Genomic DNA, 24,942 nt, shown 5'->3' with positions numbered 1-24,942 from the left:
TTATTTAGAATAATAACCTGGGGATAACTAATCATTAATTTGATTTCCACAAAAATATAAATTCAAATAGCCTAGTAATTTGAACTTGTGAAAATTCTTTATTCAACATACTACTACAATAAATATTCTCTGGACTGTACAACCAGAGGAAACATTTACAAATGTGATTTTAAGGTTTCGACATCTATTTTAATTTGGTTTAATTTCTGCCATCGTATATTAAACTATATATTTTTCTGGCACCGTTACCCCTCAAATGTTGAATGTTATTCTATGTGATAGTCGATCCAAACATTTATGAAATGTGTATCCATGGAATTAATTATGACGTGTTTCATCTGAAATCAAAACAGAAATGATGCCAAGGATTCTGACTTCCTCTCGTCTCCAGGAAAAACAAAGCTCTCACGAGCAGCTGTTTGAAAATCAAACACAGTTTGCACTGTTTGCATCATCAAATACATGAAACCTAATTAAGGATGAAATGAGTGGAAACGAGACGAGTTTAGACAACAAAAGATGAAGGAGAAAAAACTCAGTGATAAATGACTAAAGCTGGTTTTAATATTTAAAGAGGTTACAGAACCTCTAATTGCAATCAAAGGCTAATAGCCTACTTTTTTTTACTTTGAAAAATAAATGAAACCCAAAACTTGATAACACTGACAAATGAAGTGCCATTGTAATATGTATTTTCTGAGCTGTTTTGCAGTCCGACCACAGTAGCTCTCACCTCTTTTTGGTGACATTTGCACTTCTCTCCAACACTCTGGACCTTCTCCAGCCTGCTTTCAATCTCACATGGTGTAATAGATCCAGCAGACACGTTTGTGTGTTGTAGTTCCCCAGTCAAACTGATCTGTGTGGTGAAAGAATGCCAAGAATATGCGATATGCTCAATTGTACCAGTTCATCCCTCAATAAAGTGTTGTTGTACTTGACAAGCATCCAAAAACATCAAACCTTAAAACCGCATGCTCTGTAGCATGGGTACACACACACACACACATCCATACACCTGGGAAACAGTCCTCCAGGGAAGTCATCAATCAGTTTTATGGGACCGCTCTGGGAGTTTCTTTTGTTTCCCTTTTAATTCAGTTGTTCTTTTTTCACTCTCTCCCCTTGCCTCACCCTCACTCACTATTTCCATATGTGTCAGCTTTAGATCCTCTCCAGAGAGGGAGCGCCTCGTTCCTGCAGGGGTTACCCAAAGTGGTGTTTCAATTGCGCATTGAACTTTGAATTGACGCCCGCAAGAGTGCAAGTTCAAGATCACGGGGCAGAACCAAAATTGCCTTGGGTGATATTTACTTAGCTGAAGAGTGAGAAAACCAAGAAAGTTTGTGCATATATATACTTAAAGTGGTTAATGCATGGCATTCCGTGTGTGTGTGTGTGTGTGTGTGTGTGTGTGTGTAGGAGTTGACGTCAGGGTGATACGTAACCCTGCTGACTGAACGCGCTGCTCCGAGAAGATCTGTCCACTTGTCGTGCTCTTATTGATCAGCCAGGACGCGGATACACTGGTAACCCGCATTGACACGCACATGGTAGGTAAACTCAGTTTTGCTCGTGCATGTGCACCTTTTCAGTCTCCGCTTCTGGAGCTAAATTAAAACCGGCTTGTTCAGGACTGCTGACAAGAGATTTAAATTTAGACTAACACACTGAGCTGTTGATTAGTCTTAACCGGGGATAGTGCTAAAGTAAAATTTGTTCTTTAAAAAAAAAAAAAAAAAAAAAAATCACATGCCGATTTTTTTCGTTGGATTTTTCAAATCAAAATAAATTGTAGATAGCCTACATGCTGTGTGCATGCATGGGGCATAGCGAGTTTTTTCTTTTCTTTTTTTTCTTTTCTTGCAACATCTAGCAGGGATTTAGTTTTAGGCTCTATCACAGTATTCAGACAGATCATTTATTTTACACATCATTTTATATTATTTTTTATCAGTTTCTTCCCGTAAAATATAAAACGTAGCCTATGGCTAATAAAAAAATTTAAATAAAAAAGATTTTGCATGTTGCTTACCTTTTTATTTCCCCCAAGGCTTATCCGTATTCCACATAGCAAATTGTTGTTGTCCTGTTAAAAAAAAAGAAAAAAAAAAAAGAAGGTAACTATAGCCTATATAAACAGTTTTACATATTAAAATGCCTAGGTCTATTTTAATATTTAGCCCAATAAAGCAAACCATTTGTAAATAAATAAACAAATATTTTATTTCTGTATTATTATTATTAGCTAGCCTATTGGTAAATATTGCTTATCGGGTCTTCATAAAGCCTACATTCTAATAACTTTTTTCTTTTAAGCGCTATCATGACTCAATATATAGGCCTACTTAAACATAAAGCGATGTTAAACACAGGCCTATGAAACTACGTGATTGATCGTGATAGGACTCGGGAACCTGTAGCTGTCAGTTGCGGATGGGTTGGATGATCTGTGAATTGTACAAAATTGTTCTGCCGGAAGGCTACGCGTAATTTAAGGATAATGAGACCATTCGTCTACGCACACACCGCTAATCTTGTCAAACAATCCTGAAACAGTATTTAGGTTAGGCTAAGTTAAGGAATATATTCTTTCACATTCCCTTGCATGTTAAGAATAATGTTGTTTTCATTATAACCGTTGTTTAATTATAAAAATATATACAGGGTAGATTTCAGGCTGTAGTATTTTCCAGAATCGCGCGCGCAGTTCAAGTAGCAAAACGTTCAAATCTGGCATTTTATAAAGACGACAAATGATGTTATTCATATGGTGTTTTATTTCTTAATAAGGTGCAAAATTATCAAATGTAATGATGCAAAACTAATTTAGAAAGTCCATAATTAATTTTAAATAGCCTAGGCTGATTAAAATGCATATAATGGGACACAATCAGTTAGAGTCACTTGCAATACAACGAGGTAAAATAATAATAATAATAATAATAACAGCTTAAGGCCATGTAGGTGGCCAGCTGCGAAACCGTTATATTTGAGTAAAAATGCAATTTCCGTTCCCTGTTCTGCGGGCGCACTTCGTGCCTCGTTATTCTGTGACATATGTCGGGTCAGCTGATAAACACGAATGGTTGTAATTATAGCTCCATAAAACTGAATTTTTCATTAAATGATCATTATAGGGTTCGCCTTAGTTCACATCCTATGTGATTTAAATCTCATTGCACAATTCAAACACAGATTACAGTGAAATATATAGAATTGGGAGGAAATCTTGATAGGCCTGCAAAGATCAGCTATCTTTTTTTATATATATATATATATAGGATGATCTGAATTTGAGTGGAAAGACCACCTGACAGCATACTCGACAGGATGATGCATCTGGTGCATCTTCTAAAACACATGGTTAATCTTTATTTTGAACGTTTAATTAAGGATAAATGGGGTGAAACCCCCTTTGCTAATTGTTCCACCCTAGGTTCATCATGGAATGTTGTGCTTGGCATAACTGGAGGATGGAATCACGGACGGCGATTTCATGTGCATCTGTTTTTCAACATTGAGACGAAACCTGCAGGGAGATTTCATGATTTCACTGCCAGGGCACAAAGCGTGGGAGAGAGAGAGAGAGAGAGAGAGAGAGAGAGAGAAAGAGAGAGATTGGTCTCTCATTTTCCCTTCTTTCTCTCCCTGTGCCGCTGTCTAATGTAGCTCTACTGCATGTGTTTTCCCATTCAAACATGAGGTATCCTTGCTTGGACCGATTAAGCATATGTTAAAGTTGACATAAGCGCACTATGAATATTCTTATGTAAACTTCAAAGCACAAAAGGTTACATATGGCTTGGCTGCTTGAATAAGACTTCACAAAACACTTCTTTTTCCTCTCCTTCGATGTTTCGGGGTGTTTTTTTTCCCTTGTAACATGCTTTGGTTGTGCATCAGGTTCCCAGAGCTGTGTGTGATTATATTTGTGCTGAAGGATGTTAGTGCTCGATATGTTCTTATATTACTTCAAGAGCAATGCTTCTATACTTTGCAACATCTTTAATTTTATGTAAGAGGGTCATTTGTAATTAACCGGAAGCTAGCAGAGGTGTTACTGACAGCTGCTACATTGCTAAACAGGTGTGTGTGTATGTGTGTGTGTGTGTGGCCTGGTAACTACATTATGGGCACAAAGTGTCCCCACAAAGATAGCAATATCCGAAATCCTGGTCCTTGTGGGGGCGTTTTTTGGTCCGCATGAGGAAAACAGCTTATATTTTTATATGTTGTGATGTTTTTTTGAAAATGTAAAGATGCAAAAAGTGGTTGGGTTAGCGTAAGGGGATATAATATACAGTTTATACAGTATAAAAATCATTATGTTTATGGAAAGTCCCCATAAAACTTGGAAACACAACGTGTGTGTGTGTGGCATGAGAGAAAGCGAGCTTGGATCTCCCTCTTACAACTCTGTCAGGTGTTTGGAAGAGCAAGAGAATGTGCATTGTGTTCTTGTTGTTGCTATTCTTCTGGGAAAAACGAACAGACAGACAGTGATTGATTAATTAATGATGGACAGTAATAAATCACACAATTTTAAACCGGTCCATTTCAAGGACATGGATCCCACGCGTATAGGCCTATCTCGGGGATCGCTTGTCAAGGATTCAGTACAACCTTGGCTGGCTGTCGTCCATGAGGAAGAACGATCAAATGTGTTAAGCAGGCCAAATCTTTCTCATCTGTCCGACATCATACCCAAGGGTTAAGATGAATTTAAGAGGAGCCCTGCGAGCGCGGGAACTGACAGGTATCCAGCTCTCCTAAGAATAGATCCGAGTCCTGCCAAATGTGTGCAAAATCATATTTCAGGGAGAAAAAAAAGGAGCCTTTCTATCACATTCTAAATCATTGGCTTTTATTGCAAATATGGTGATTTTATGTATTTTTTTGTTTTTATTTCATGACATAGGCTTAATTCCTATTCTTGTTTTTGTCACAAAGTTTTTATGTATTTGTCAGTCATGTATTCTTCTAGCTAACTTAATTCGATCTCTGTTGTAAAGAGCTTGAAAAGAATACCATAGACGTGTCAAAGTAACTTGTTCCTCACCGGAAAAATAATTGCTGCCTTAAATTTAAGTGCAATCAGCTTGGATGTTTAAGTCATTGCAACTTAAATTACATTAAACTGACTTCTTGTATAACTTTACTGAATCTTGTGTTACTTATCAAAATAAGCGATTTTCAACTTTTATTTATAAGTCAAAACAATGTAAAACATGTTTTTATATAATTTTATATAATATAAAATAGTAAAATCTCACCTCAAGATGCAGAGACAACTAAGTAAGCCATTCGCATTTTCTTGAAAATTATAAACACTGTTCCAATATGAAAATCACTCTATTTGTTTTGACGACAACACTGACTCGACCAATGGCGTGAGCTGGGGGTGTGGTCATAAATCAATCAATGTCTGATTGAAAAGCACTTACTTTCGGTCACGGTGGCTAAGAAATTTCTATGTAGAATCCTTTTGGATTCTGAAGTTGTAATTTCTATGCAGAAATTTCTTAGCCACCGAAAGTAAGTGCGGAAGAAAATCGCTTTTCAATCAGACATCAATTAAACATATAGCCTAACCACACCCCCAACTCACGTCATTGGTCGAGTCAGTGTTTTCTCAACATTTTGTCCACTTAAATTACTAGGCGAACGGAAATTTACTTAATCCGTTCATTTTAGGATTAAGTAAATTTCCTTTAGCCTACTAATTTAAGTGGACAAAACGTTGAGAAAACGTTTGAGAAGTATACGCATAAGTTCATTTTAAATCTAAATAAGTAAACCGAACTTTTGCAAATATGTCATCAGTTATTCTTTCTGCTCAAACGTGGTTAAAAGTCCAGTAAATTCAGAGTAAACAATTTTTCAGTCCAATTATTTTTGTGCCTGTGAGCAAATTTTACATTAGCTTGATGAAATATATTTTGGCAAGTATATTTGTGACCTATCCCCAAGTATAAGTAGGCCTTCAGTCAACACTTGGGCCTCATCTTGTTGGCTCGAGCACAAACAAAGCTGATCTGGTCATTTCTTTTTGACTTTGTGATAACTTATGAAGAAGCGCCCCCGATCGTTTTCAAAGCTAACTTCTGGAGAACAGGAAAGGACACTTAGCAGCTCTCACACTACGCTGGGTGTGAATTTATGGTAAATTGTGGAAACTGTATCCAGGGTAATACATACGTGCTGCAGTAGACTGAAGCCTAGAAACTGAACAAGTCTGAATTTGTCCTTACGAGCTCAATAAACACATTGGTTAAACTTCAATCCATCAAGCTATGTGTAATGAGCTATGTTTAATTAGAGGTGCAACGAAGTCAGGGACATAACACAAATCACGCTAAGAGTGTATCAAACCCTCCTTTCCCGAGACCCGACAGCCGTGAATATCTCCACACCCTCATCACTTTCCCAACTTACAGTCTTACGCATCGCCCTCAGAAACTTCACCGCCTCTCTGAAACCGGAGATTCAATTAATCAGGCGATCAATTAATGCGGAAGGGGTTTTCACAGTGTTCTCAGTTTTCCCCCGGGGCACGTCTCAACATGTGAGGAATGACCCTGGGAATGTGCCACGGTGGGTAAGAGCGCTGGACTGTCCCGCAGCTGGACGCTCATTAACCTCGCGTTGTAGAGGCGATTTTTCAGAGCAAAAATGCTTAAACTAAAACTTAAATTAAAACGTATAAAAACCCAACGAACAATAGATAAGAAAGTGTGGTGGTTTTCCCTCTTAGTGCGCGTTCTTTGACCTTCATGTCCCTCAGCGGGTCCTCATATTTCAGCCTATGAGCTGATTGAGCCAGTGGCTCCTCTCGTGAATCTCTCAGTGTTCCCCTCTCCTACCGGGACGTTTATGCATCCCTGCTGACTTCGCTTTCGATGTCAAACGCTTGTTAGGACGTCATCAATCATCAGCACTTAGGAATATTTTCAGAACTTTGAAGGCAGGTGAGAATAGCTGAGGGAACAGTTCAAAAGTGTTCATAACAAGACACACTTCTAACAGTTAACAACTGATCATATGAGGCACAGACCGAACACTGAGGATTTTACAGTGCGTTTCATTGGAAGCGAAGGGTGTTAGCTCTCAAATGCAACCCATCTGCCGGCCTGTTTTTAAAGCCACAAGTTGTCAGGGCTGTACATCACTCTGTCTAAGGATAAGTGAGCGCATTGTTTCTCATGTCTGCAGGCGAGAGTTCTGGTGTAGATTCTCATCAGATAAATAAACACACTCCATCATCGGGCCAAGAAGACAGAGATTCATTACCGAGGGCCAGGCGGGTACAGGCTTATACGCCGTCTTGCCAAAGGAAGTGGCTCAAGTCGAACACGCATTTCTCACATTCATTCTATAAATCTGCCACTATTTTATCTTCTAATCTTAGCGCAGATCCCCTCATTTCTCTGTCCTTCTCACTTTCTCTCATAATCTTTCTCTCTGTCCCACACACAGAGCGAGAATTAATTTCTTTAGCCTCAAGTTAATTATTTGGGATTTATAGTCGGGGTTCAGGATTACAGACTGGGGTGACAAATCAAACATTGAGTCCTGGAATAGATGGGAACCCTAAAGTGGCGTATTAACACTAGAATGCATAAAGGGGTCAAACTGAACCAATCGGGTGTGATTTATGAAATGTGTTTTCAATAAAAAGCGTAATCTATGCATTCCTCATATATGTTGTATGTGATTTCGACCACAGTTTACATTTTGTGTCCATAAAGACAAACATGCATTTCCTAAGGAATTTTGACCATGGAGTTTTATTTTGTCAAAATACTATTTTATTATATTTTTTGTCAAAATAATAATAATACACTCTTTTTTGCCAATATTTATATTTAATTCCTACATTTTGGTTTGTGATTGTGTCAATTGAAATTTTTCGTGTTTCGTAACAATTTCAATCTATTTAAGGGTCACTGTACCACAGGATTTTCCATCTTTACCAAAAACATTTTCATACATGCACTACTCAGCCATAGTTTTGACACACCTGTTTTAAAGTTTCTCGCTATTTAAGGGTGTGTTTACACGACAACACTTTTTCCTTTGCGTTTTTTTTTTTTTTAAGTTTAGTGAACAGTCGACAACACTGTCGAAACGATCTCCGTTCTCACGGATTCGCGAAAACGACTAAAAACACTGTATTTCGCATGTCTGGCCAGTAGATGGCGATGTTAGAATCTGGCGTTAAGTAATGCATCTCCACCGGTCGTAGTCGTAAACCAACACTTTGCTGGAGAAGCATTAATAAACTCAGTATCTTGAGCAGCAAAAACACAGAGACGATAATGGTTTCGCTTTCAAAAACTTGCACTTTGAAAACCTTTTTCAAAAGTTTGTGTTTTCTGGCCCTGAAAATGAAACTGAACGGCCAGAAAGCATTAAAAGATTTTCCGTTTTTAGTTGAAAATGGTGGCGTGTAAACAGCCCCTAAAAGACCACAATATGTGTAGGTCTGGCCAAACTTTTGAAAGACATTGGCTAAATAAGGAAGTGGTGTAAAAAACATTTTTTTGTGAGATGTGATGGGCCTGTCTGCAAGAAACATGGCCAAATAATCTGCAAAAGATGCCAGAAATGAAAAACCATTTTAGTTATAGTTATATTGAATTTCATTTTTACTCTATGGCAAGTGAACAAAGGAACAAAATTCTTAAGTGAGTTCATTGCACTGAAAATAAAGGTAAAAAACGGGATCAGGTTGCCTTTTCTTTGTAGAAAACCATTGATTCGAAAGTGGTTCTCTGGCCATGTGCTTAAGGTAAAAATAATCCTTTAGTTCCCTCTATCCTGCTTCTTCCGATCTCCACTGTTAATTCCCCTTCTGCATTGGGCAGGTTTAGATTAAAAGAGTGGAAAGCCATAAATATGATAAATGAGAAAGGGGTTGGAGCAGCTGCGCCACATGCTCTATGTCATCTCTTGCAATCTCTCCATGTTTATACACTCGATTGCCTCTGTTCCTTCTTTACAGGGTTGAAAATGTCAAGATGAATATATATTGAAAAGCATTACGTTAAGACGCATTGACACAGGCCAGATAAAGCGAGGCCTCCTACTGACAAAGGTCTCTGATTGGCTGGATTATGTGTGTAAAATGGTCGACCTAGAAGCTAGAATGAGTGTCGTGAGCTGGGATGTTTGAGAAAATCCATATCGCTTCACTCAAATGTCATGTAAACCCATCAGTATCCTGACCTCTTATAAATGTCTTCATCTTTCTTTTTCCTCCTTCCCCGTTGTTACAGGCTTGATGACACCATGACCAGATATCACTCCCCTCCTTTCCAGACACTCTCCTTCCTCCCTCTTTTCCTCTTCACCCTCTTCCCCCTCTCCCATCTTTCTCCTCTACTTTCTCAATCTCCTCTCAGCTGGACCTCTCCTCATGACCCCTGCCACCACCTGGACGGGCGTCCGCGCCACTGCCTGTCTGAGTTCATCAACACGGCCTACGGGATGCCTGTGACGATGGAGGACCTCCAGCAAGGACCCAAGACGAACATCAGCGCTTTAACAGACCTTCATAACCCCCACAATCTAACGTGCTGGACGGCCGCCGAAGCCTCGGCTGGTGGGGATTGGACTTTGACGGTTCCCCTGGGAAGACGCTTTGAAGTCACTTACATTAGTCTTCAGTTTTGTCAACAGGTGGAGTCGATGGAGTCCTACTCCATCTCCATCTTGAAGTCAATGGACTTCGGCCGGAGCTGGCGCCCTCTACAGTTTTATTCAAGCGATTGCATGGGCGAGTTCGGACGTCCCGCACAATCTATCGCTCTGACGAAGCACCAGGAGACGGAGCCGCTGTGTTCAGATCCCAGACCATTGCAGAAGCATCGTGGAAATGTTATGCTGGCCTTCTCGACTTTGGATGGACGTCCTTCCTCGTCGGATTTTGACTATAGCCCAGGGCTCCAAGACTGGGTGACTGCAACAGACATAAAGATAGTGTTTCATCAATCGTTGGACAAAATGCAAAAAGGAGAAGAGAAACTGAATGAAGTGGGTGGTGCGTTTAGATGGAGAGAAAGGGGAGATAAAGTCCTGAGGTTTGGCGAGAAAAACACTGGTGTTAAGACATCTGAAATTTGGGGAAATGGTCGAGAAAAACAGACTTCGACACAAAGAATTAGGAATAAAAGCAACGTGCAGCAAAGTGGTCACAATGTAACGCAAAAGGAGATGGGATCTCAAGGTAGAGTGGGAAGGGGCCGTAAGAAGGACGGTTTCAAGCCATGCCAGGATGGGACGTGTGATTGGTCCCTAAATATCCCGCAACAGGGCTCCAAAGGGCGAGAGTTGAGGAGAAGGAGAAACAATGGAGGGAGAGGGAAGTCCCGCTCTAAATCGAGAAAAAAAGTCTCGCAGCACCTCGTCCCATCTTCTCTTTATGCCCCACCGAAACCCCCTCTCGCCCTTTCCGACCTGCAGGTGGGAGGCAGGTGCAAGTGCAATGGCCACGCCTCTCGCTGTCGCCGTGACAACCAGGGGCGTGCCGTGTGTCAATGTGAGCATCACACATCTGGGCCGGACTGTGACGTATGTGAGCAATTTTTTTATGATCGCCCATGGCAACGGGCCACACCCAGCCAACCACACCCGTGCGTCCGTGAGTTTAAGCCTGTGTGTGTCCGGTGGTCTGTCTGTGCTTAAATGTCCATTTATAAATATACGATTTAGAATAATTCACTGCTTATTACTTTTGGGAAAAAATGATGTATGGCATATTATTTTCCATACAATATCATATAAAACATGTTAACATCTGTATTATGATCATTTAAAATCCACTGTAAAAAAAAACAGCATTAATAATTTTTTTTTTATTTACCAGTGTAAACAGCGAAAATCCTTAGATTAATTTACATGATTAGCTATACTTCATAAAATGTTATAACATCCAACACCTTTTATTTTACTTTGGATGATTAGATTGATGACATTCATCTATATTTTACAATCCTGGTGAGTAATTAGATCAAACTCACTCTGATTTGACTCCAGTCGCAATGCATGCTGGGTAATTAGCAGTGCCACGTATTAAGGCTGCGTCCTAAATCGCATACTTCCCTACTATATAGTAGGCTAAAAACAGTATGTGACAAGTGTCGTATCGTATGTCCAAATTCACAGTAGAAATGCACGATTCTGGTTAAACAGAGAATCACATTTTTTTTGTTTTCAAACAGAGATCGCGATTCTTCCACGATTCTCAACAGATAACTAAAAATAATATGTAATTTATTAGAGGTTCTGACAAGATGTGAATTGCTGCAGTTTACTTAAAATGTTTAATCAAACTGAATGAAGCATTTTAAAAACGGTTCTGAGTGAATGATTCAATGACTCACTCATTAATGCTTCAACTTGTTTCATTACTGGATGAATCAGCGTTTTTGAATGAAACTCTCGAATGAATGATTCAATGACAAATACATTTTTTAACAGTCACTTGTCATACCGGACAAGTGATGTAATCAATACAATCGTTATTTGAAGCCCCAAGTCACTTTCAAAAGGTGATTTGCTCTATTTTGATCGCTACCGTAGACATCAGTGTTTATATCCGAACTATAAATTTTATCCCAGTGCTTGAGTGATAATATGAATATTTGACAACACAGAAATAACAAAACTGTGTGGTTGAAAAGGCTGTTTGTGAAGCTGTTTCATACCAATAACTGCAGGGTCAGCGGCAGAGCGAACTCAGATTTGAATGTTTCGGAGTGATTTTGTAGTGAAGCCTCTCCTCCATTGACATCCTTTAAAAAAACGGCCTCTGGTCTCCTTCCCTGTCTACCGGAGCGTTAGCAGACGACAGGCAATACTGTAATGATTTATATCATCTAAGGTTGCAGGCTTGCCTTCAAGTGGCTTTGGTAGTACGTCCGAATTACATTCATACTATGTAGAACATACTTTTTTTAGTACTTTATTCGAAATAAGTACCTATTCAAGAGAGTATGCGATTTTGGATGCAGCCTAGGAGGTGTCAGAGAATCTTTAATAGGAGTATATTTTATTTTATTTAAGTAAAAAAAAATCTGTAAGCGCAGTAAGAAAAAGGAAAGATACGATCTAAATGTGTATATACGGTATTGTTTCTCAAATAAACGTGAGGATTATTCAATCCTCAACCTGCCCTCATCTTTCTTCTGTTTCTTTCTCTTCCAGCATGTGAATGTAATGGTCACTCTACTAAGTGTAGGTTCAGTATGGCCGTGTATCAGCAGTCTGGTCGAGTCAGTGGAGGCATTTGCTTGAAGTGTCGGCACCACACAACGGGACGCCACTGCCAGTTCTGCCAGAACGGATACATGCGTGACCACACCAAACCTCTCAGCCACCGCAAGGCCTGCCAACGTCAGTAACAATTGATTTGTCAGTGTGTTTTGTGTGGAAATCATGTTTAAGCTGGTATGTCAGTGAGTGAATCATTCTTACAGTTCAACAAATGAAAAAAGCATGTTTTTTTGGGGGGCTTTGCCATCTGTGGGGTCTGAGGTGTGTGAATTGTGAAAGGCAGCATAGTCTGTGTCTATGTTATGGCTACACTATGAGTGATGGTATGTGCACTGACACTTGCCCTTTGACTGCTCTCATGTCTATGGCACGCTCACAGTGCATTTTAGTCAATGTCCCAATATACTCTGCATACATATCATACATCAATGTTTACTTGTAATTTAGTGCGCAACTTTGTAAGATGTATACAAACTCTACATTATGTCCTGGAAATACCATAAAGCCTCTGCTAACACCTAAATATTTGAATTGAGTGATAGAATTATCTTAAAAATTTGGGAACTGAAAGATTTAGAATGTGTTAATGTTAAAACAGACCTGACTTTTTAAGCATATATAAATGTTTGTAGGACAGTTGGAGCTTTGTTTGGATGAAAAAGGGTTGAGCAGAAGCAGAGAAGCAGATCTTTCCTCTCAATAGTCTCCCAGCCATCACACATATGTTTTACGGGGGAAAATGTTGCTCAGGGGTCAATGAGACTTGAATTACAACTGAAGACACAAACCACAGATGCCTTGTTCTGTGTAGTATTACTCGTCATTTCCCTTCAGATGTTTAGTCTTACAATAATACCCTTAGTCTTATGATAATTCCCTTCTCTCTTCCTAACACATTTTTTTCCTGCACTCAAGTCGTCTTCTTGCTACATTACTGTCCTCTTTTCAGTTCTTTTAAAGGGATAGTTCACCCAAAAATGAAAATTCTAACTCCACAAATTTGTTCCAAACGTGTATACATTTCTTTCTTCTGCTGAACACAAAAGAAGATATTTTGAAGAATATGGGTAACCAAACAGTTTATGGGACCCATTGACTTCCATAATACGGGGGAAAAAAATACTATGGAGGCCAATGGGTCCCATCAACTGTTTGGTTACCCATATTCTTCAAAATATCTCATTCAGGTTTGGAACAAGTTGAGGGTGAGTAAATGATGACAGACATTTTTAGGTGAACTATCCCTTTAAAAATCCCAATCTCGTTCTTCACTTTCATCCTTTCCATTTGTACTTGTCGCTCTCAGCATGCCAGTGCCATCCCCTGGGTGCAGTGGGCCGCTGGTGTAACCAGTCCACAGGACAGTGTTTGTGTAGAGAAGGAGTCACAGGACAGAGGTGTAACCGATGTGCTCCCGGGTACAAGCAAGGCCATTCCCCACTCCGGCCATGTATCCGTAAGTATCACACCTTGCGCTACTCATTTCGATTGTATTCTGTAATATAACTAAAGTTGCCGGCCATAACAATGGCTGTGTTTAGTAATGATATACTGTATCTTAATTTTCAACAATATTATTGATCTGCATGCATGAATGACACTATTATAGAGCGGGTTACATGAACTGAATTAATAACTTTTTTGACGCTATTTTCTTCTAGATCTGGAGTACAGCCGAAACAAACTTTGTTGCATTATTTTCCTGTTATCACTGTAAAGCTGCTTTGATTTCTGTATTGCATTGTACCTCATGTCTCAAAGCACAAAACATAACATTGCAATAATAATGAACATAACTTAAAGAGCTCTGACCTGTATCACCTGACTGCTGCAGATTCATTTCGGCGTTGATAAGTGTTGCCATTTAAATGCATAAATTCGAGTCACGAACCACTCCGAGTGTAACATCACGGGTTTCCATCTCTTCCAAATGGTGTGAACGCAGTATAAGCTCGTTGTTTTGGATCACGAAGAACTGTAAAAGTCGGATGTTGTTTCGGTTGTGCTGCTCGGTGACTGACGTCTGTCTAGCATAGCATGAAACGCACTGATGACGTGTGATGTCTGCGCAAGAAGAGTCCATGGAGGCATGGAAATACATACGTTGAATGCAATGATTGGACGAACATTTACGGTCCTACTCCTTCCACAGACGACATACATTTAAATACATTTAGATCACTTAACTTAGTGATTGCTATCAGGATGTGATGTGAAGAGACTTTCAACCAGCAACAACAAATCGCCTACCCTGCCTTTAAATGCATGTCGTGCATCAGGTCTGTCTTGCATGCACACTATGAAGTCTGATTAACATATTATAATAGGCCTACGACTTGACAGCTTTCAGTTAAAAGAAAACAATTTCTGTATTTTTGTAAATTTGACTACATTTTTAGTTTTATTTGTGTGTACTACATCACACATGCTATCATTGTATTTCTACACTATCGTGAATGCTGTTCTTTGAAACTTTCTATTCAATTCAATACAATGTATTTATAATGCACATTTAAAAACAACCTTGGTTGGCCAAAGTGCTTGCATTAAAAAAAGGGAAAAGAGAGTAAAGTTTACAGTTACAAAAGTTAAAAGTTACAGAGAATTAAAAACACAAAGAATCATGAAAAAAAGTATCATGGTTTCCACGCAGCACAACTGTTTACCTGTCCCATTTCTACATTTACCAAATCGGCACATTTGAATGATTTCTGAAGGGTCATGTGACACTGAATACAGGCGCTATCAGGTGGCCAGGTTTCAGTAGACAAAAACTCCATAAATGTTGTGAGTTGTAAAAATGATCAAGGACCTTTACGCAGTGTGTGCCAGCCCCGTTTTCATCCGTATTAAATTCAATGTGGCATCAAACCTGACTAAGGTCTATCGTGTTTCTTTTTTTCTTGCTATTTTTCACCCCGTCTGTCCTTGACCCGATTAACCAGCTTAATTTATTTAAACTCCAAAGTCAGTATCATTGTCACTCTGCAAACCACTGTTTGTTTATGCAGGATTTAGGAGAAGCCGCTCTCTGAAACTCTAACACCTTCCCCTCATTCCTGTGAATAACTAGTTCCATACAAAGTCCTGAAATTTCTCAGGTTGTGTCACTTGGCTTTCTTCAACATTGCAATCATCTTTCCGGATTTCTGGGTACTTCACTCTTAGTAAGTGATAATCCGATGTGTATTTCTGCATTTTTATATCTCAGAGTTCACGTAACGCTGCAAGCTAACATGGTCTTTGCGAACAGCACCTGTCGCGCTGCACAACCAGACCCGTTTCCCTCCCAGCATGACAGACGCATAATTCTTCACGGGTTACGGCTCAGTGATAGAAGAGCTTGTTTGTTGTTCTACATGGAACGTCTCAACATGGATATTTATAGCGTGAGCTCCCGTCTTTCCAACACCAAAGGCGAGCCGCGGCTAAAAACATAACCAGCACCAGCGGACCAGGAGCAGGAAACGCAGCCGTCGTATATCACAGGGAAAGTGACCCAGACATTAGATATTATTAGCACGTGAAGATTTGTGGGGTTTTTATTTTGGATAACAGTGACCAGGAAGTCTCGTGTCATCCATGTTAAACTCTATCAACATACTACATCCTTTTTTAAAGCAAATGGATTTGTTCGGGTCTGCATTCGCAACACAATGCCAGCTCTTACGCCCACAGACCTACTAAATGCCTCCCAGGCTAAAAACACTAAAATGAGTGAAGCATCTGAAGCATCAAGCGTTTGACGCTTGATATGAGTTATTGCTGAGGGAGTTTGGGGGGTTGGAGGAGGAGGATAAGGTGTCAGTGCCCCAGTTGTGTCAGAGATATGGGCAGAAGTACAGAACTCATGGGTAATATATGGTTGACCCAGCGCTCCAGACCTATCATGGGCCGTATGTATGCGTGTGTGGCAGAGGGCGTCCTGATAGGTGGCCCTATTGACCTTTAAGACCACACACATGCACGAAATTGTCTGGGCTCATTCACTGTGACAAACGTATGCTTGTTTTTTAACACAAGCATTCCACACGCACTAAAAGACAACAAGGCGAACTGCAGTCACAGCACACACGTCTCCTTTCTCCCTCACACACTCACAAATGGCAAGTATGCCCTAATGAGCCACCGTAGGGATTAGAGCCGGTCACCCACAGCGGAGGTGTGAAAAAGAGGGAGGACAAAATGAAAGACACACAAATAAACTTGTCACTGCTTGCTGTAATTTAATGAGAGCCTCTTCCCCCTTTCTGCCCGTCTGTTGTCCGTTCAGGTATTCAGGAGGTTGCGCCGCCCACCCCAGTTTACCAGCCTCAGTACAGCATTGGTAAGCAATTGTTTTTCCATTTTACCTGCACCTATCTAGGGCTGTCAAAATTAATGTTTAAGCATGCGATACATTTTTTCACTTTAACGCATTAAAAATATTTATACCATGGTCTGTCTGAATACTCGATTCTGATTGGCTGGAAGGTGTGCAATGAGTAAGGAATAATTGAAGATAGGCTGTTGAATTATTAGAAAAATAATGCGGCCACGACACGAAGCGTTACACCTCAGGTGTGCATTATTTTTCTAATAATTCAACGGCCCGGAGTCAATTACTCCGCTTATACTATGGTTACCAAACCTCAAAACACTGTTCAGATGACGTATTTCAAGACGTTTGTCAGTTGTTTTGTCATTTTAAACGCCATTGTGTGGGACTAATTTATTACGCATCTCATACCAAGCCTCCATTGCTAATTCAAAAACGTCATTTTAGAGCTAGTAACGATGTGCTTTTCCATAATAACTAATAAATGCATATTACATAATAAAAAGTAATTTTGTGTCAAAAAACTTGGAAATAATTAGTTGTTTTTATGCTATTGTTTACTATATTTATTTGCTCAGTCAGCATCGTTGTTGGATTTGGTTCTGTAGGCTGTAAAGACCTTTAAAATAACTGAAATAATTTGGCAAAGTGATATGGACCTGTAATGTGGCCAAGACCTGCCTGGAACTACTTTGAAAATAATTGCACACCTTAGACCGTTCGACAACCAATCAGAATCAAGCATTCAACAGCCCCATGGTATAAAACCGTTTAATGCACAGGTAGTTCCAAGTCAGTTGAATCACCGTTCTATATTAATGCGTTGTTTTGATTGATGCGCACACACCATAGACTGTAAAAATAGGCACACACGTATATTTCTCAGCATGGAGGGGGATACATTGCCCTTTTTTAAGTAATTTAAGTCATAGGGATAGCTTCCCCAGACAGCAACATAGTTTCGGCCCAGATCCGGCCCACATCTGGTACGTGTGGATTCTACATGGGTATGCATATCTCTCTCTCTCTCTCAATAATTAATTCAAATAAATGCTATAATTCATTCATTCAAATAAATTTTATCTTATGCTAGATCTAGGAGCAGTAAGTGACGAAAATAACCAGAATTTTATCCCTTCCGGTAAAATATTGCGCTGCAAACATCAATAACAGCTTTAAGTGGTCAATGCTGGCAAATGGCCATGGTATAAGCAGGATAATCCACGGCTAGCTGTGCAATAACAATTTGAATGCACTTTGCCTCCAAGTCGTGCATTAAATGCACAGCTAGACGTGGATTATCCCTTACTTAACACAACTAACGCTGCATCCGTTTTTACCGTCATCCTTTTGCTAGTGTTATGCTCTTATTCATGCAAATACTCAAACAAACCATTCAAGCGCGATAAGACACAAAAGAGAGCACAGTGCAGTACAGGCGTGTGTGTCTGTGAATCTCCTGTCTGTGTGACACACACACACACACACACACACACACTCGTGCGCACAGAAAAGCCACTTCAGACAGAGCTTGAATGGACGAAAACACACAATTACGCAAAAATGCCCGTTTTGTGGAGTATCATTGTAAGCACAGTCTAAATGAACATAAAGAGCTGTGAGAAAATAGGAGGCGTGTCAGATCAGGTCTTAAAGTGACAGGAGCCTAATAAACCCACTACTGTCTGTCATTAAGGATAATCAAAGAACAAAAGAAAAAGAGAAAATCACTCACTTGACTGAATATAGATTAATCCTTATCAAAGCTACAAAGGTTATTTAATTTATAATTTATGCAGTAATGATTGTGAAGTGTTTGATAACTTTACTCAATTTCTGTATATATTCTACCATAGATCTATGCAGATATTTCTGTTAGATCTGAAAATCTTAAAGCACTGTTTACAAGGTTACATGGGTCAAAAACCATAAAAACCATAACTTTTTTTTTGTGCATTTTGGCAGAGCAAGTAAAAATCTGAACTGGTCTGACTGGGCCAATAGAAAAAAAATCCTTAGCGTTGAGCCCTGATATTGAAGATATCACATCTTTGTACATGTGACTTTCATTACAGTATGTTTATGTGAAGATTGTTTTAAGTTCACTTAAATTAAAAGTTGTTATATATTTTAAAGCCTAATCAATTTTAAAGTTAAAAGCTTTCAATTATACTTTAATGTTGAATCGCTATAATTAATGGCTTAAATTGATATAAAAAAATCCATTTAATAGAGACATTAGTATCATTATTGAAATCAGTGATGGCATTCGTTCATAAAAACGATGCCATTAAACGAATATTTAAAATATACTGACTTTGTGTTGTATCTACATTATTAGGAGATTGTGTGATTTAAAATTTCTTACAATATAAAAATATATTAAAAACTAAAAATGTTAAGTGTGATTAATCACGATTACTTACAGAAAAAAAATCTATTGACAGTTCATATATGTGCAAACACACAATCATTTTATTTTGAGCTTTCTGGTCAGATACACTTAATTTATCACAAAAAGTAGGACTCTAAACTGTCATTTTTTTTTAAGTTCAATTTAAAGTACTTTATTGTCATAATACATACAATATTGCCAAACAACAACAAATAACAAAATTTATATTAAAATAAGGTGCATACAGTTTTCTGCATAATAATAGAGCATATTAATTGTGATTTACTGCCCCCTAGTGGATTAGCTTTGTGCTGTAGCATTTGGTGTGTAACACAGTTCTGTTCATGTTCATATGCACAAGCCGCATGTAGTCTAGTACTGTTATTCATAGTGTCACTATAGCTTTATGGCTCCATTAAAAATTTCGATCATTAGATGCATTAGATCATTTAGAAAAGCAATAGTGTCTCCTTAACAAGATGCACAATTGGAATCATTCACGTCACATCCCTATAATTAACCTATAATTGAGATAATGCTCCAAAACGTGATCATATAGGTTAAATAGTATATAGAGGTAATACAGTATATAGATCATATATAGTATACCAATAATGACCATAGTCATAATATAAACCCCAAATAAATCTGAATTTATAGAAATAAGTAAATATTAGCATCATCTCTTATTCTAAGTGTCAATGCATGTTTTCTATACACAAAGGAAGATCAGAATCACCCTTTTAATATTTTTTTATTCAGTGGCGGAAACAAGCCTACATAAAAAAATAAAATAAATAAATAAACCTGGAATTAGCTCTACCGGTCACAATTTTCTGAAACTGCAAAAGGAGCTCCTGCTGTTTATACAAGAGCCTCTCGTATGAGTCTCAAGTCGACTGAGTGAAGTATTTTCCAGTGCCATACTATCTGGAAACCTGGCCTGCGGACCAGCAGACAGTAAAACGTTCTCCTTCTGAATAAAACGTGTTTTACCATTGACAGCAACAGAATATTGTAAGGTCTGCCATGATTATGGTAATATATACCTGCCGCAGCTGCTGCTAATATCTAAGAAAGTGCAGTGCTGATTGATTTCACACACATTACTGTGATCTACACTGAGTAGACGGGCCAACTCGAGCTCCCGGGAGACTCCAGAACTGCCTTTTACTCCTGGACCGCTGAGCTCTATTAAATTCTTGAATAGAGAGATAGAGCAGCCTTTCACTTTCCCTTCTTGGAGAGATTGATACAGGTGGTCTAGTTTATACAAACTGCAATTTACAATATTTTCCGAAATGTTCCCAGTTTTGAATTCATAAGTGCGATTTCACCTTTTCATTGGACTTTTTATGGTCCATTATTGCTTTCATTAATAAAAAAAGAAAGCAAGTTTAAATAAAAGTGTGTAATTAACTTTCTCTCTCTCTCTCTTTCTCTCACTGCAGGCGAGGAGTGTCTTTCTTACTGTCCACCTTCCCAAGCAAGAGTCAAAATGAATTTAGAGACATACTGTCTCAAGGACTATGGTATGTCCTCTTAACTAAGGAAGTTTGTTTACACCTCAGAATACAAAAAAAAAATGAAAGTAAAATTAATAAATGAATCACTCTATGTGATATAAAGTCACTTGGGAAACAAGGTCACAGCTGTGAGATATGTAAATCACAACTAAGACACAATCACGATTTTGTGACCCTGGACCACAAAACCAGTGATATGAGCCATTTTCTTTAAATTTAGATTTATACATCATCTGAACGCTGGATAAATAAGCTTTCCGTTGATGTATGGTTTGCTAGGACAATATTTGGCTGAGATAACAACTTAAAATCTGGAATCTGAGGGTGCAAAAAAATTGGAACATTGAGAAAATCGCCTTTAAAGTTGTCCATTTATATTCACGATTGTGCAGCATTCACTCACAAAAATATTTTTTTATATATATTTATGGTAGGAAATTTACAAAATGTCTTCATGGAACATGATCTATACTTAATATCCTAATGATTTTTGGCATAAAAGAAAAATCGATCATTTTGACCCAAACAATGTATTGTTGGCTATTGCCACAAATATATCCGTGCGACTTATTGCTGGTTTTGTGATCCAGGGTCACTATATGTAAAAATAGTGAAAAATATCTAGATTTACTTTTCTTTCAAAAATCACTGAAGCATGAGAAGCTAGATGAAGAACCTTTAGGCTGGAATATATAATACACAACCCTTAAAATCTGAACAGATTTTAAAACACTAGGCACTTACCGATTTTGTAAAAATAGTTACAGAGAAAAACTGGGCATCATACAATAAACGACTGAGAATCACATGCTACCAGATTTTCAAGTCGTTTTGAACACAACAAAATCACGCAGAAACAAGCTTGAAGATGCATGACAAATGAAAACACTGGGCTTGACACACTGTTCTTAAACCTGGTCACTGTCGTTCTAAACCCCACTTTTAACACTGTGCAAAGGAACGTGTCACACTTGTAATTTAGAAGCGGAGCTGTGATAGGGACCCGAGCGGTCACAAGGAGAATCACACCAGGCATCCGTTTAAAGGTCGTTCCAAAAGAAGTTTAATGCTTTCAAAGGCAAGGAAGTGCAAAAGGTCCATACAACAGTGGATATGAGCAAAAATAAAAACTAAGGTTACACAAAAACAGTCTAAAAACTAGCACCGACTTCACTCACTAACTACTGAAGACCGAAGTTTCTCATGCTCAAGCTAACTCTAGACTCTATACATTTCAGCAAAGTTACTTATATTTAGAAGAATGTCTAAAGTGGACCATCAAATAAAGTGTTTCAATTGCTGAAATTCTGCAGACTGGCTCTGACTAGCGTCCAGAATACAAACGAAGGCAAAAGTCCTCTTTAGTCAAGTTGTCTAACATCCTTGTCCCTGTTTTCTGTCATATTTTTGTTCCAGTGCTGAAGGTGCAGGTGAAAGGTAAGGAACGCTCTGGTCCATGGTGGCAGTTTTCCATATTGGTGCAGTCTGTTTTTCGCACGGGCTCTTCGCACGTAAAGCGAGGCGTTCAGGCCCTCTGGGTTCCCGATCGGGATCTGAGCTGCGGCTGCCCCGCGCTTCAGATGGGCCGAAGCTTTCTCCTGATCGGTTCGGAGGAAAGCGGCCGGAGCTGGGTCCCCGAAGAGAGGCGACTAGTCGCAGACCGCACCACGATGGCCTTGCAGTGGAGGGAACACTGGAGCCCGAAATTAAGAGGCTTCCGCGGGCAGGACACCCGAGGAAAGTGCCCACAGGGAAACACCACTGCGCAGAAACACTCTCACCCGAACTCATACGAGGAATACACACCCCCACATCTCGACAAACTGCAGTCTGAGCCACACAGACCACATAAACATGCACACACTGCACATAAGCAGTCTCATTTAACCACACAATCCGGAGGATCAGACCTCACACACGCACGAGGAGGGACTCGTGGAAAACACACAGTAACACACCTTGAAGAGGACCGTACGGATGAAACCGTCACGCCACCCTTCCTTCAGGAAACACAGCATGTGTTGCAGGACACCCAGGATCCTCTCTCAGGTGATTCAAGGACAAGTCAGGACAACAAACACGAGCGGTACCATCCGACAGCGTGTCCAACGTGGTCACCTGGCTGAAACGGGGAGATATTATGAGCGGGAATACACAAAAGGAAGTTAAGGAGTGGGCTTTGGCTCAGACAAATGCATGGTGAGGGATATTTCGGTTGTCTGTGTCTTATCCAGAGCCACTCAATCCAATGAATATTCGCACGCTTTGCTGCGAGTATCTCAGTATTTTTGTATTTTGTCCTACATATTCATTATATTACAGAGCTGTTTGTAAAACATGCAGGTATTTTTCATGCTCTTCTTCATGTCACATGCTCTGCACCTTCAATCAGGAAAAGACGAGTCTAATCCAACTATTAAAAGACGGAAATCACCATGCTTTACTCACTTGAGTTGTTTCTTAAATGCCGTCCTCGTTCAATCCAGTGTTGCGCTAAGATCCACAGTTATTATGTCTGACAGTCAAACATGTAAGACTCTTATTGTTGGACTGTAAGAGATACATTGTTTTCAGATCAGCAGCTGACAAATCTTACCCAATCTGGTCTCGGTCATTGACAGACATGTTAAGTGTGGCTAAAGAGAGTAAAATGTAAAATATGTCAGTGCGGATTATGTGCCCACAGTAATTAAAGTAGGGTTTTTTTTGGTACCACTTTATTTTACAGTCATGTTCCCCGTGTACATACGACGTACTTATAACAGTAATTACAATAACTTGGTAATAACTAGGCATTAACCCTGAACCAACCCCAAATCCTAACCAATGTTGTTACCTTATTTACCCAGTATTTTCTCACGTAAGGACACTTACTGTAAAATAAAGTGCAAATGTTTTTGTTTTTGTTTTTTTTATCTCAATGAATTCAGGCTGTATACAACAGATTGTTAATATGGTGCCTTTTTAAATGGATAGTTCACCCAAAAATTGAAATCCTGTCATTTACTCTCTCAAATTGTTCAAAACCTCTATGAATTTCTTTCTCCTGCTGAACACAAAAGAAGATATTTAGAAGAATATGGATAACCATACAGTTGATGGGCCCCATTGACTTCCATTGTATTTCCCCCCCATGACGATGAAAGTCAATGGGTTACATCAACTGTTTGGTTATCCATATTCTTCAAAATATCTTCTTTTGTGTTCAGCAGAATAAAGAAATTCATACAGGTTTGGAACAATTTGAAGGAGAGTAAAATATGACAGAATTTTTATTTTTGGGTGAACTATCCCTTTAAGTCTTATTACTTGTGAATATTTTAAACTATCATACAATATGTAAATGTTAAAAATATTTGTGCATCAAATGTGACAACTTTTTTCTGATTAACTTAACGCTCTACCTCATAATAAATATTGTTAACGACTAGTAATGTTTATTCAATTTCCATTTAAATAAATTCATTTTAAGAAACAGAAGGTACAAAATCAGTGAAAAAAGTGAACGAAAGGGAGAGGAAAAGACAAAAAAAAACATACATACACACATGTTCATATGACACACAATGAAGTATAGTTCATGCATGAGACTGAAAGGGGAAAGACAAATGGCGAAAGACCGTAAAAGCGAGCAATAATGCACCTGCTATGTTTGCGAAGGAAACACCTGTTTCCAGTCTTCCTCCCTGGCTGCTGACTGACGAGTTAATTTAGTGTAAAATCTCCCACAGCTTGAAGGGCAAACTGCCCTCTGCTTGCCTTGTTTTGAGAACAATATTGCAGGAAGTCTTTCTCGCTAACTCTCGTGCCCTAATACTATGGAGGTAGATTTGTGTCTTTATTATTCAATCAAAAAAAAAGGTTGCTTCAATCAAAAAATATATTTTCAATCAAAAAAACCCGTTTCAATCAAAGAAAAAAAGTGTTTGAATGCAAAAATATATTTGAGACTCAAAAAAATGCATTTGAACACTATTTTTTTTTTGCTTGAAAATGTTTTTTTTGATAGAAGTGAAGGTTTTTTTGTTTGAAGCAACTTTTTTGATTGAAGTATTGTTGTTTTGTGTTTGGGCCATATTATGGGTAGGACATTTGTGTCTTTATAATTCAATCAAAAAAGAAGTTGCTTCAAACAAACAAAACATATTTTCAATAAAAAAATCACTTCAATCAAAAAATAAACCTTTTCAATCATAGAAAAAATGTTTTTGAATGCAAAAAAATATTTGAGATTCAAAAAATTGCACTTGAACACTTTTTTTTTGATTGAAAATGTTTTCTTTGATTGAAGTAATCTTTTTTGTGTTTGGACCATGTTATGGGTAGGACATTTGTGTCTTAATTATTCAATCCCAAAAAAGTTGCTTCAATCAAAAAAAAAACATTTTCAATCAAAAAAAAATAATTTCAATCAAAGAAAAAAC

At 38.7% G+C, this 24,942-nt stretch overlaps 1 protein-coding gene across 2 annotated transcripts; it reads left to right on the top strand.

The window, feature by feature from the left end:
• Positions 1-1,204: 1,204 nt before the first annotated feature.
• ntn5 (netrin 5) lies at positions 1,205-23,830 on the top strand. Of its 2 annotated transcripts, none has more exons than XM_081394339.1 (7): positions 1,205-1,553; positions 9,282-10,543; positions 12,211-12,399; positions 13,586-13,735; positions 16,553-16,606; positions 20,444-20,524; positions 21,935-23,830. In XM_081394339.1, the coding sequence occupies exons 2-7, from the start codon at positions 9,295-9,297 to the stop codon at positions 22,642-22,644; spliced, it is 2,433 nt and encodes an 810-aa protein (XP_081250465.1). In that variant the 5' UTR covers positions 1,205-1,553; positions 9,282-9,294; the 3' UTR covers positions 22,645-23,830. The 2 variants fall into 2 exon arrangements, with proteins under 2 accessions (XP_081250465.1, XP_081250464.1); XM_081394338.1 differs by having other exon boundaries at positions 1,208-1,553; positions 9,282-10,645; positions 21,935-23,828.
• The last annotated feature ends 1,112 nt before the right edge of the window (positions 23,831-24,942 follow it).

This window comes from Scardinius erythrophthalmus (genome assembly GCF_964197995.2).
Source record: "Scardinius erythrophthalmus genome assembly, chromosome: 2".
NCBI lineage: Eukaryota > Metazoa > Chordata > Actinopteri > Cypriniformes > Leuciscidae > Scardinius > Scardinius erythrophthalmus.
This window is presented reverse-complemented; position numbering and strand designations above follow the sequence as displayed.